The following is a 14,290-nucleotide window of genomic DNA, read 5'->3' on the forward strand; positions in this document are numbered from 1 at the left end:
ACTGAATTCTATTGTACCTACAGTGCCATCTAACAACATCATCATGAAGACATTGGTTAAGCGAGAAAATGTGAAGGTGTTCACTGAGAAAATACTGCTGCTGTTAAATCGAGCAGGTGAGCATCATATCTGGAGGTATGGTTTTAATTATGTTTGCTCTGCATGTGATCAGTGACTCCCACATCCCTCTGTATATTAATTGCATTGTTTGAGACGCAAGCACAATATATGTCACAACGACACACAGCAAAACTGAAAAAACAGCACATTCTATGTTTACCCAATCATTATGCTCTGTTTCCACTTTTAAAGCAATGGTGAAATACAAATGAATACATCCAATGAAGAAGTTCCCAAGGATCTCGGGGGCAGGGAGTTCCAAAATTTAGACCAGGTGCTGATGAAACAATACAATATATTGCCAACTAAGGATGGTCTATGACGTGGAGGAGAACCTGCATGTGATGGCTGGCAATGGTCATTTCTACCAATGCTAACTTGGACAGATGCATCTGTCACAGGTAGATAGGTGAAGATGAGTCATATAGTTTTAGCCCTCTTGTTGGTTCACCCACTTCCTACCACAGTCCCAGGCTGGCAGCCATATCCTTCAGGACCTGGTCTGCTTGCCCAGTCGTGGTCTTACCATACTGGTCATTGGATATTGAAGCCCTAACTAAATACAGTGCCTCTTTTGAGGGGTGTTCAACATGGACAAGCACTGATTCATTGGGTGAAGGAGGGCAGGAGGTGGTTAAATAGGAAGAGATTTTCCTGCCCATGTTAGATTCAATGCCATGAGATTTCATACTGGAGTTAATGTTGAGGACTTGGAGGCCAACTCTCTTCTGCTTCTTGCAGGTGTATTAACGTGTTGTCCCAATTACCGGCTGTCCTGTTTGCTATATCTAAATAAATCTATTGCGTACTTATGAAACAGGATTTAAATTCCAGACGTAGAGAGTTGAACCTGGTGCCCAGATTATACATTCCTCAGTGTTAACCAAATGGTGATTTAACTGCTGGGTTATCATGTCCATGGCTGGTTCTGAATTTAGCTCCAAGAAGTTTGTATCAGATAATATTCTGCAGATAATATTAAGGATATCAGGTAATAATAAGGATTTGGATCAAGTGTTTGGATCAAGGAGGTGCTGAAGGTCCTGACGTGTATGAAGGTAGACAAATCTCCCGGGCCTTATCTGATATAATCGAGGACACTGTGGGAAGCTAGAGAAGAAATTACAGGTGTCCTGTCTGAGATTATGAGTCATCATTAAATATGGGTACGGTGTGGAAGACTGGAGAGTGGCAAATGTTGTGCTTCTATTTAAGAAGGGCTGCAGGGAAAAGGCTGGGAACTACAGGCTAGTGAGCCTAATATCTGTTGTCGGAAAGTTACTAGAGAGTATTCCGAGGGATAAGATATGCATGGATTAGGAGTGCAAGCGCTAGTTAGCAATAGCAGCATGGTTTTGGACATGGAATATTGTGTCTCATGAATCTGATTGAGTTTTTTTGAAGATGTGACCAAAACGGTTGATGAGGACAGAGCTTTAGACTCTGTATCAGTGGATTTCAACAAAGAATTTGACAAGGTTCCACATGGTAAGCTGCTCTGGGAAGTTTAATGGCATGGGACCCAAGGAGAGCTAGCTGACAGGATAGAAAATTGGCTTAAGGGAAGGAAACAGGGTGATGATGGAAGGTTGCTCTTCGGTCTGGACGCCTGTGACCAGTGGTGTGCTTCAGGGATATGTCATCTATATCAATGATTTAGCTGAGAATGTATAAGGCATGATTAGCAAGTTTGCAGATGACACTAAAGTGGGAGGTATTATAGATAGAACTTGACCAGTTGGGTTGGGCAGAGAAATGGGTGATGGAATTTAATACAGAGAAGTGCGAGGAGTTGCATTTTGGGCAGTCTAACACGGGCAGGACCTACACAGTGAATAGCTGGGTTCTGGGGAGTGTTGTAGAGCAGAGTGATCCAGGAGTGCAGATGCATAGATCCTTAAAAGTGGTATTACAAGTAGATAGTATGGTCAAGAGATTTTCTGTCCATGGCCTTCATCAGTCATGGTATTGAGTAGAGAAGTTGTGAGGTCTTGTTACAGTTGTATAAGACATTGGTGAGGCTACAGTTATAGTATTGGGTTCAGTTTTGGTCACCATGTTATAAGAAAGATGTTGTTCGGAAGTGTCAAGAGAAGATTTACCAAGATGTTGCCACGACTCGAGGGCCTGAGCTATAGAGAGAGATTGAACAGGCTCGGACTTTATTCCTTGGAGCGCAGGAGGACAAGGGGTGAGCTTATAGAAGTGTATAAGATCATGAGAGGAATAGATCAGGTAAATGCACAGAATCATTTGCCCAGACTAGGGGAAATGAGAACAAGAGAATAGGCTTATGTTGAGGGGGGAAAGATTTCATAGGAACCTGAGGGGTAACGTTTTTACACAAAAGGTGGTGGATGTATGGAACGAGCAGCTGGAGGAATGAGTCAAGTTCTATCCTGTTTTTTCTTCCAGCTGACTCTTGCCTACAATCTCAGATGCACTTAGTTTACTTTTAGTTTAGAGATACAGCATACAGGCCCCTCTGCGGATTTGGTTCTTGGGATCCAAATCCTGTATATGGATTTTGGGAAGGAGATAGATGTGGGCGAAGGATCCATCTATGAAAGCGGGTGGGGTGGGGGGGGTGGGGGTGGGGGGGTGGGGGTGGGGTGGGGGGGGGGGGGTTAGAACCACATTTACTGAAACAAGAGGACATCTTGGATGTCCTTGAATGGAAAACATATGCGCTGGAGACAGAGAAATTGTGAGCAGGAGATAGCGTCTTAAAGGCAGGGTGAGAGGAGGTGTAATCCAGGTAACTAGGAGTGATGCATTTGTAGTAAACATCAGTAAATAGGCTGTTCTCTGCGACAGGACTCAAAAGAAAATTTGTTGAGGATGAGAATAAGTTCCACCATCCACCAGGGGAGTGTTAATAAAGTGAAACTGATTGGGTTTCAGTTCAAGGAAGAACCGGAGGGCTTTGAGATGTTCCTGTTGGGGAATGGAGATGTAAAGGCACTGGGCTTCCTTGGTAAAGATTAGGCAATGGCCGCCTAGATATTGAAGGTAATTGAAGTTGTTGATGGGTATGTGAGGTGTCTCGGACGTTGGTGGAACCACATCTGGAGCTCTTTTTAACCACATCTGGAGCTCTGGTCAGACTGCACCTGGAACTCTGGTGGGACAGCACCTGGAGTTCTGATGATAACAGATATTGGTCCCTTGACCCAGTGAAGTATCTACTTGCCATGGAGGGAATGTGGTGACGATTCACTGCTGATTTGTCATGCGGCACATAATCAAAGTAAACTGGGACTTCATTCTCCACAGTTTAGAAGAATGACAGGAGAGCTCTTTGCTAAAAGGGATTGGCAGGGCGTGTGTTGGGAGAATGAAGACCAGGAGCATGGACACTGCTTCACTGTAGGGGATAGGCACTTTAGTGCTAAAGTGGGCAGGGGAACAATTGAAATTCTCTCCCGGGTGGGCTGTGAAGTTCTTTCAAAACAGATCAATAAATTGCAGGATGTGGAGGGGTTTGGGGATCAGGGAATGGTACAGGAAATATGTTGAAGTGAGTGGGGGCAATTCATGAGAGACTGGAAGTACATGTCCTGGTTCATGGAAAAGTGATTTAATCTGCATATGTGAAGCTGGACCACATGTATGCTGGCTCTCAAATAGCTGCAGTGATCCCATGGTGTCACTGGTTTATAAGATGCTTTAATTTATTCCACAACAATTAGCATGTGGCACAAACTATCAAAGAAAGGGTAACTACACACAACAACCACCAAGGACTACCTTCACCATGAACTTCCAAAGTTTGAACTGTTTCTAAGATGTGTTCTGTGCACCAAGGTAATGTCCACCTCTCCCTTGCCTCTTCAGATGATCCTGTCAGTATCTTCAAGCACCAGCCGCAGCCACCCCACTCGGTGCTCAAGTTCCTGCAGGATGTATTTGCTGACAAAGACACTGCAAGAATCTTCTACCGGACCGACATGATGGTTATGATCGACATAATCGTGCGGCAGGCATCGGACCTCTCTCCGGGAGAAAAGGTCAGGACACTGAGTTGATTAAAAAGGATTTCTCACCATTATAACTAGCTGGCTTTCACCAGAACTTTCAAAGTCGGAGAATGATGCAGCTTGAAAACATGCCCCGACACCTGTGATGGAAAGCTCATCATCTAGCGTTATACAGCATAGGACCAAGCGCAGGCAAGTGGGACTAGTGTAGCTGGGACATTGTTGGCCGGTGTGGGCGAGTTGGGCTGAAGGGCCTGTTTCCACACTGTATGACTCTATGACTCTAAACCGAAGCCCTTCAGCCCAACTCATCCACGCTGCCCAAAATGCCCATTTAAGCTAGTTCCATTTACCCACAAAGGTTCAAATCCAACTAAACCTTTCCTATCCCTGCACCTGCCCAAATGTTTTTTAAATGTTTTTATCATACCATGTATTATGGCCTCAACCATGTATTATGGGCAGCTCGTTCAATATACTCACCACTGTATGTATGAAGAAGTTGTACTTCAGAACTCTTTAAAATATTTTATATCTCACCTTAAACCTATGCCCTCCAGTGTTTGATTCATCCTTCCCTGGGAAAACAAACTGGGCATTCACCTGATGCTCCTCATGATTTTTACAATGGGAGATAGTGCCTTGCGAAGTTGATTGAGTATTTTGAAGATTGATGAGGGCAAGGTTGTAAACATTGTCTATTTGGACCTGCAAGGCCTTTGATATTGTTTCACATGATAGGCTGCTCTGGAAAGTTGGTTCTTTGGTCCACTGAGTCCACGCCAACCATCTGATCACGCTAGTTCTATGTTATCCCACTTTTTCATCCATGCCTTACACACGAGAGGCAATTTACAAAGGCCAAATTAACTGACGAATCTGCACGTCTTTGGGATGTGGGTGAAAACCGGAGAATCCACAGGAAACCCACACAGTCACAGGGAGAACATGCAAACTCGATACAGCCAGCACTCGAGGTTGGGTTTGAACCTCGGTCTCTGGCACAGAGAGACACCAGTTCTGCCAGCTGCACAATAATAGCGTTTAAGAGGCTTTTATATAGACACATGAATATACAGGGAATAGAGGGGATATAGATCATAGGCAGACAGAGGAGGTTGGTTTAATTGGACATCATGTTTGATGCAGGCATCCTGTCCAAATATGGTGTTCCTGTGCTCTACTGTTCTATGTTCCTGTCGATGATGAGACTTTCTACAGATGTGCCTCGAAGATGCCTTTCTTCTTCTGAACCATGGAATCCCCTCTACTGGACTGGACCAAGCCCTGGCCAGTGATTTCCCTTCCCCATAAGTAACCACAGGCACTGACAGGCAAAAATGGGGGTGTGAGGAGAGGTGGTGGTGTCCATTCACAGACACAAGAAACTACACATGCTGGAACCTGGAGTATTAAATGGTATCTCTATTAATAGCAGAACACTCTTATTTGATTCTTTCTTTGGTCACACACTGTAATAGTATATTTTACAGGGAAACAATGTGAATGTGCAAACCAGGACACTGTTGGGAAGGGAGCCTGGGAACTGGGGAGCCAGTGAGTGGGAAGGATGAGGGGGAATAGACACCTCTTAGAATGAATGGAAACATGCAAACATTATTCCATGAGCCAGATGCTGAACTATCATTATTTCCAGTCAAGTCAAGTCACACACACATACAAGATGTGCAGTGAAATGAAAGTGGCAATGCCTGCGGATTGTGCAAAAACAACAAAACAGAACCTAACAGAACCAGTATTTACATTTTAGAAAAATGAAAAGACACAACACAACAGTAAATTAGTCCCTGGTGAGATAAGAGTTTACAGAAAGTCCAAGAAGTAGGAAACCAAAATATCAGAGTTAGCCTTGATCATCGCACAGTACATAGCAGGAACAAGCCTTTTTGCCCACATTGTTTGTGCCGAACATGATGGTAAATTAAACTAATCACCGGTGGTACAGTGGCGCAGCGGTAGAGTTGCTGCCTGACAGCTCCAGTGACCTGGGTTCGATCCTGACTATGGGCGCTGTCTATATGGAGCTTGTACCTTCTACCTGTGACCACGTGGGTTTTCTCCGGGTGGGTTTCCTCCAACATTCCAAATATGCGCAGGTTTGTAGGTTAATTGGCTTCTGTAAATTGGAATAGTTTGGTACTTGTCTTGAACTTGTGTGTGAGTTGTGGTGGACTTCACCCACAATACTTGTTCTCCTACTTGTTCCCACAGATCAGGATGGAGTACCTGTCGTTGATGCACGCCATAATCCGCACAACTGACTACACCTGCCACCGACACCGCTTCCCTGACCTGCAGATCACTTTCCAGCGAATCCTGGCTGAGGAAGAAAATGACCAGGCATGCCAGATGGACAAACTGATCGTCACTGAGATTTACAAAGAATTTCCAGACTTTGTTGTTGAGAATTAACTCAGGAATTCTTATGCCATAAGTATGCAATATGCAAATACTTGAGAGACTTGCTGGTGTGGTTTGTCTGCTAAATTTCTGGTCCCTATTTGACGGTGTGCTTTAAGCTGCAACTGAACCCAAAGCCTTTTGCAGCCTTAGAATCAGTTTCTGATTTCTTTGCCTTCTCCAGTTGCTACAGAAATGGTGGAGCATTGTGACTAACCGTTATTGCTAGACTATATAGATTGCCATCATGTCCAGAACCTCAGTAATTCTAAAGTAGAAAAGCCATGTATTTATGTAACTACTAACCCAAGAGAGCGCAACATTGGAGGGGTAGATTTAATGTACTTTGACATCAAATTATTTCTGGAAATTGTTGGCCCCATGGTTTCCAAGGCTTAGCTAACTGGCAGGTATGCAACCAGCAGATCGGATGCTCGACACACAGTGATGCCACCGTGAGTTTAAAAAAACTGCAATGATCATTGGTCATTGTGGGCATTATCAATGAGGGTACAATTATAGCAGTTTGATGATGCAATCTTAACTTTACCAAAGTAACACCCATCACTTCACGATTGTGGCTGGAACTTGAAGAGTTTAGCAAATTGTTTTGCTGACTGTCAACTTTTTGTGCTGACAGAGTTAACACTTTTCTCTCTGACAGCTTTACAGAGCATGGCAGCATGCCCAGGTTGTATCACAGTGATACACACAACCTGGGTACCCAGAACCGACTAATGCTAGTATTGTAGATACATTTCTCTGCGATATTGCTGTCAGAAAATGCCAGCTAACTATAACAGAAGGTGGAATTTAGAGATTTCTTGGATTGCCCTCCCTCATCGATGTGAATGGAGAGTTTGGTTGCTAATTCCACGTTAGCCCTCACTTCCACTACACGAGTTAAGATCAAAGATTGGAGTATGACAGAGAACTGTTGATTAATCACCTAGGGCTTTTGGCCAGTGCTGGCATTTACTGTTTAAAACCTGCTGCTCACAGATTGGCAGCTGTGTAGCGCTAAAGCTCCCAGCTGTTGTTACTGAGGTAGCTTCCTGAAGCAGACACCATCTTTGGGCCTTATCACCTGCTCAGAGGGCAAGGAAACACGGGTGTATTAAACAGACCAGGGTACTGTGGTGTGAACTGACTGAGCTCAACGACCACTCCAAAACATGTTCCTCTCCCCCTGTGTCAACCTGTACTTTATGCAATCAGCAGCTTTCTGTGTACAAACTGCCCCATGATGGTCGGCTGGCACGGCTGCTGACACCGCTGCTTGCAAAACCTAACCAAATGCTTCAGTTTAAGTAGCCTCAAGAGAATGGCGGTGATGGTGTTGATATGAGATGGAGTGAGAGGCCAGTCACTCGTTGCCTGCTAATCTTCTCAGGATGTGCGAAGGACATATGTAGCTTGCCCTCTGAGCAATCCAGCAGTGACGTTGTTGTTGGGAGTGTGCAGGACATGCTGTTGCCTGCAAGAGCCTGCCCCTCCCGGTTTCCAGTGCTGCTTGCTATTTGGTATTCCACTGCTCATAGTCATTATAATTAAAGCAGCTGCAACCACAGCTTGTACCTGGTATTCTCTCTCTCTCTCTCTCTCTCTCTCTCTCCCCTGGCATGCACTGCCATTTTTGAATTATTTGGCGGGTTTTCCGTTATGGCATTTTATGATGAGTTATATCCCCCCCTGACCACTACAAGGGTCTGCCCCCACCTTCCTCGAGACTCTCCCCCCCCTCTCCGAGAATCTCTCCTCTGCCAGATGGTTAACACCTCCCCCCTCCCCGAGGTTTCCTCCACCCTCCCCATGGACTCTCTTCGTGCTGCTATCCAGACTGGTGTTTTGCCTTGCTGCCATTTTTCTGCATCACTTCTCTTAACATCTGTAAATTGATTCACATTGGATATTGTCAAATGACTGGGGCTCCTCCGTTCCATGTCCAATGCCCTAACCCTATCCCTCCGTCCTCGCTGCCCTGTCCCCTATGCCCACCGCCCGACCCCGTCCCATCTTCTCCGTTCCAGAACTCTGTCCCCACCGCCCTGTGCCCACTCCCTTGTGGTCACTCCCCTGTGCTCACCTTCCCGTCCCCACTTCTTCATTCCCACCACTCTCTCCACTCTATGTCCACGATTGTGACTGTGGTCATTGTCTTTGGGAAGCTGGGTGGAGTACACCCTCTAGTCTACATTAATAGTGCTGAAGTGGGGATACCTTCAGGTTCCTAGGCATAAATTAATGAGGGCAATACAGTTGATTTGGTTTCCTTGGACTTCCATGGTTCCACATGGGCGACATATCCAGAAACAATGCCTGTAGAATCCCAAGATGATAGTAGGATACAGGACATATGTGCTGGGGAAGACACAACGTGCTGAAATAACTCAGTGGGTCAGGCAGCATCTCTGGGGAACATAGACGGGTGACATTTCGGGTTGGGACACTTGGAGTAAGCACTGGGACCCTTGCTGTTTGAAATACAGGAGATACAATTAGTAAGTTTAAAAAATTAAAAAAGCAGTTGACACAAAATCTGAATAGTGAATAGGCTAGTGAGTCTATAGAATGATATTGATCAGCTGCTAGATTAGGTAGAACAATGGCAGGTGGAATGTAATCTTGCTAAGTGCAAATGATTCCTTTCACTGAGGTCAAATAAAACAAGCACATAAATAAATGAAAGGTGGAGCCCCTTCAAAGTATTGTGGAATAGAGAGTACAAGTTAAAAGTCTCTGAGGTGTCAGCACAGATAGTCAGATGAAAAATACATATAGAAAGCTAGGTTTCATACACGAGGGAATTGAGTTTAAGAGCAGGGAAGTTTTAGTACATTGGTTTAGCCACATCTGGAATATTGTGTGCCGTTTTGGTTGTCACTCGAGAGAGAGGACATGGTTGACAGGGGATATAAAGAAGAATTTATTTCACCTAGAGGGTGGCTGGAATTTGGAACACACTGCTGAAAAGTTAGGGAAGACTCCGAATATTTAATTATTTAGGTGGCCATGGACCAAGTGCTGGAAAATGTGGTGAGTGTAGAGGGGTACATGGATGTGGTACAACTCCATCACCAGGATTCTAATTGTCCGTTAAGCTGGTGATCTACTAGTCATCCCCGCCTCCTATACACTTGGAAGACCTGGACAACTTACGACAGGATACCTCAAGATACCTCTGCGCAGAATTATCCAGAGCCACTAATATCCCTTATCATGTCACAGTCAGTGTCATCTCCCAGGACAATGTACCTAGTATGTGGCCCCAGTTACACTGTCTGGTCTCCTGGGCTATCCAATATCAGCCTCCCGAAACACACGCATTTTTCCAACCTCGTCACTGGCAGTAGATTAACAGGCAGAAGCAGGGGCTCGAGGATGTGTTTGAGGACCCCTGGACACATAGCATGCTCTTGCCGGCCTGTCATCGCTTGGTGCAGCAAGTCAAACGTTCATGGAGGCAACAAGGACTTAAGCCTCCACAACAGGTGCCATGAAGCCCAGTGAGGGCAGCACAGTGTCAGATCATCTCTAGGGGCATCTACCCATCGGGCACCTGGCCTGTCAGAGGCGATGTGCGGCCCCACACTGGCCGCAGTATTCACCTGGAAATCAACAGAGTGGAATGGATGCCAGTCGTCCCACCAGGGGGAGGAGCCCAGGTGAGGTATTGGACCCAAGTGTGACTTTAAAATGGTCCATGGATTGTAACCCAGGGTTCACCAATAGAACTGATAACATATTGATAATGGTGTGTGGTTTGGAGGGCAACTTCCAGGTGGTGATATTACCATGCTTTTGCTGCCCTTGGCCTGCTGGCTGGTGGAGACGGGGGTTTCAAAAGTGTTGTCTGTGGAGCATTGGTGAGTTGCTTAACTGCAACATGTAAATGGTACAAACTGCTGCTACTGAGGGCAGTACAAGTCGTTGGTGGAGTAAGTGAAAGATTGTTGGTATGGCGCCTAACAATCTGGCATTGTTGGTGTAGTGCCTAACAAGTCCTGCAGAGTGTAGAGCTTCCTGAGTGCTGTAGATGTTGAACATGCAGGCAAGCGGAGAGTATTCCATCATACTCTTAACTTGAGCCATGTCGATGGTGAGTAGGCTCTGGGAAGTTGGCAGATGAGTTACTCACTATACTTCCAGTGAACTCTCCAGATGCATCCCATATTTGCTCTGTTCATGTGTCCCTTTTAGTATGGTGCCCTCCAGTTGAAACTGCCTCTTCCATTCATCCCATCATAATGTAAATGTTTCTCAGAATTAAGCTCCACCTGTTCCCCATCTCCTAACCTTGTCATATCTCCTTAAATCTAGTTCCTATCCTCCAAATTTCGCACCAGCCTTCTGGTCAAAGAATACATATATTGCAAAAGAAGTATCCCCAGCAACAGCTCCTGGGAAAGTCCCATTCTGCATTTTTGGTCAAATAAATATATTTTCTCCACCTTTTCCATTGGACAATGTTCTGCCCAGCCCTTTTATTTCAATGTCTTTCATTTTGATGAAAAGCCTATTCGGTGCTATTTTATTAAAACAACTTTTGGAAGCCGGTCAACTGTTCTTCCTTCGTTGACCCCTTCTGTTAATTTATGAGAAAGTCTCACCAAAGTCTAATTGGAATCAGGGAGACGCGGTTTTCCTTTAATGAAGGAGAGCATCTGGAATTTAGCGGATCAGGTAGTATTATTACTTCAGGTATATTGGAGACCAAGGATCCCAAAACCCAATAAAGCATGAGTTTTGTGTCTGGTTTGATGTCTTGCTTTTGAAATATTTGAACCCTCAGAGGCCATTGACCATGCTGGTGCACTGGAGATGATGGTGAATTTTGTAATCAATATCTGTCTTTATTGAAATATGGATTCCAAAGTATGGAAAATAGCTATTTTTCCCGAGTCTCCCAGTGGACCTGTGTTGATAGAGGGTGGTGTCATAGGAGCATGGCTGATCGAGAACCTTTGTGAATGCTAATCACTACCCAAAAATATATTTTCACAAAGCATCATGGATCATTTAAACAAGTAACCTGTTTAAATGACTATCGTCCTGTCGCAGTGACATCAGTCATCATGAAGTGCTTCGAGCGACTAGTCAAAATTCTCATCTGCTCCTCTCTCCCTGACACCTTGGACCCTCTTCAGTTTGCGTATAGACCAAACAGGGCCACGGACGATGCCATCGCCATGGCAACTCACACTGCGCTCACCCACCTGGACAAAGGAGATACATATGTGAGAATACTCTTCATTGACTACAGCTCGGCATTCAACACTATCATTCCCTCAAAACTCGTCCCCAAGCTCCTTGATCTTGGACTGGAGACCTCCTTCTGCGACTGGATATTCAACTTCCTGATGGGCATGCCCCAGGTGGTGAGAATTGGCAGCCAAACCTCTTCCTCACTGATCCTCAACACAGGCGCACCACAGGGCTGCGTGCTCAGTCCTCTCCTGTACTCCCTGTTCACGAACGACTGTACTGCCAAGCACAGCTCCAACATCATCCTAAAGTTTGCTGATGACATGACCATCCTGGGTCTCATCACAGACAAAAATGAGATGGCCTATAGAGAGGAGGTAAGGGCACTAAACAGCTGGTGAGAGGAAAATAACCTCTCAATGTCAGCAAAACTAAAGAGATGATTGTGGACTACAGGAGACAGCAGGGGAGTGGACACCTCCCCATCCACATCGGTGATGCTGAAGTTGAAAGGGTCAGCAACTTCAAGTTCCTCGGTGTGCACATCACTGAGGACCTCTCCTGGACACTGCACACGGACACAATAACTAAGAAAGTCCACCAGTGGCTCTTTTTCCTGAGAAGACTGAGGAAGTTCGGCATGAACGCCAGTGTCCTGACAAACTTCTGCAGTTGCACCATCGAGAGTCTGCTGACGGGCTGCATCACGGTCTGGTACGGGAACTGTTCTGCCCACAGCCGCAAATCACTACAGAGAGTGGTGAAGGCGGCACAGCACATCATTGGCAACTGTCTCCCGGCCATTCAGGACAGTTTCCACTGGCGGTGCCTGCGGAAGGCACACAGCATCATCAAGGACCACAGCCACCCAGCACGCAGACTGTTCTCCTAGTTACCGTCAGGCAGGTGATACAGGAGCATGGCTGCATGTACCACCAGACTTAAGAACAGTTTTTACCATCAGGCTTCTGAACGCATATCATCTGAACTTTCACACCATATATCTGCTCACTAGCTTTTTGTTAGCACGTGTGTTTTTTTGTTGTGTTGATTATCTTATTATTGTCTTTTTTACCTTAACAATGTCATTTTTATCTTATTTTTTCCTTGTTATATTATTGCTGAGGTGACCAGTTGTCTTGACAAACACATTTCATTGTACCGTTGACCCTGTTAACCTACATATGACAAATAAAACTGAAACTTGAACTTGAAACGATGAGGTTGAATGTGTTTAAAACACTTTCTCCATTATCCCTCTGTCTCCCATCACTCATTCTTTTTCATTGTCAAATGTTCAATCACGTCTAACGTTCAGCTAACAGGGAAAACTGATACAGCAACACTTGTTCCTCTATCCACGCGATGTGCCCCTTGTTAAAACACCATATTCATTGGGCAAATCTGTTTTTACAAATACGCAAAGATTGATCACCCCTGATCTTCCGATCCACTCACTGTGGTCCATGCACCTTTCATTAGCTGCACTTTCTCTGCAGCTGTAACACTAAATTGAACACTAGTCTGAAGACAGGTCTCGACCCAAAGTGTCACTCATTCTTTCTCTCCAGAGATGCTACCTGTCCCGCTGAGTTACTCCAGCATTTTGTGTCTATTTTCGGTTTAAACCGGCATCTGCAGTTCCTTCCTACACTAAATTCTCCACTGTGTCCATTTTCTCTTTTGCACTACCTAATTGTATGGTATGATTTGCCTGAATAGCGTGCAATGTTTTCACTGTATCTCAGCATGTGACAATAATACACCAATACCACATTTTCAAGGAATTTAACAAAATCACAGCTGATTGTACAATTTGGTAGATTCCTCACAAACTTGGTTTCAGTTGTTTTTGTCAGTGTTGTCCAGCACAATTTTGCAATCTAAAAGAACAGCTTGTCAAGAGGTAGGATTCCTGACATTGCCTGACTCCTCCCATTGAGTGACATTCTTAGCACCAGATTAATGACTGGGTGTTTCGTGGAAGAAAAATAGCCTCAGCCATGAATAAAACAACATTCCATTTGTCCTTTTCAGTTTTAATGCGTGGACTGAGGGCACCTTCCTGCAGCTTCTGTTGTGGGTAGTTTTAGAGGGAGGAATTATTCTCCGCATTTATTGGAGTGCACTGCCTTCCTTTCCGCCCACACGGATGACATAATTTAAATCTTGTGCTGGCCTGAGCTGGGAGAGAGCCCCTGCCCTCCTCAAACAATCCGAAGCAGGAAATGTTAATCAGGAGGGCGGGGGACTGACTCAGACACTATTGTTTGTTGGGCTGTTTCCCACTCTCCAGCCCTGTCTATAAACCCTCTCGGTCATCTTCAGGACGTTCGGCAGCACCAGACCTGCTGAAGCAGGAGGGGATGGAGCTGGGAGGAGTGCCGGGGAGAGTCTGTCGACAATCTCAGGCCTCTAAGAGGAGCCACTATCCTGAGCCAGGATGGCTTTTTTTTAATGCTCCGTGGCGGACAGAGTTACCATGTAACAACCTATGGGTGCTGTTCAGGGTGACCTTTACCAACAGCCAAAGTACTTCCCTTCCTGAGTGTTGGTGACTGGGA

General features: G+C 45.3%; 1 protein-coding gene across 1 annotated transcript in view; it reads left to right on the forward strand.

Moving 5' to 3' along the window:
• nckipsd (NCK interacting protein with SH3 domain) overlaps window positions 1-8,091 on the forward strand; it is a 96,297-nt gene extending 88,206 nt beyond the window's left edge. The window contains exons 11-13 of the mRNA XM_033036899.1: window positions 24-116; window positions 3,958-4,130; window positions 6,333-8,091. Of these exons, the coding sequence (XP_032892790.1) occupies window positions 24-116; window positions 3,958-4,130; window positions 6,333-6,533 (467 nt within the window). The 3' untranslated portion in view covers window positions 6,534-8,091. The remainder of the gene's footprint in view (window positions 1-23; window positions 117-3,957; window positions 4,131-6,332) is intronic.
• Window positions 8,092-14,290: the final 6,199 nt, after the last annotated feature.

This window comes from Amblyraja radiata, chromosome 18, assembly GCF_010909765.2.
Source record: "Amblyraja radiata isolate CabotCenter1 chromosome 18, sAmbRad1.1.pri, whole genome shotgun sequence".
Taxonomy (NCBI): domain Eukaryota; kingdom Metazoa; phylum Chordata; class Chondrichthyes; order Rajiformes; family Rajidae; genus Amblyraja; species Amblyraja radiata.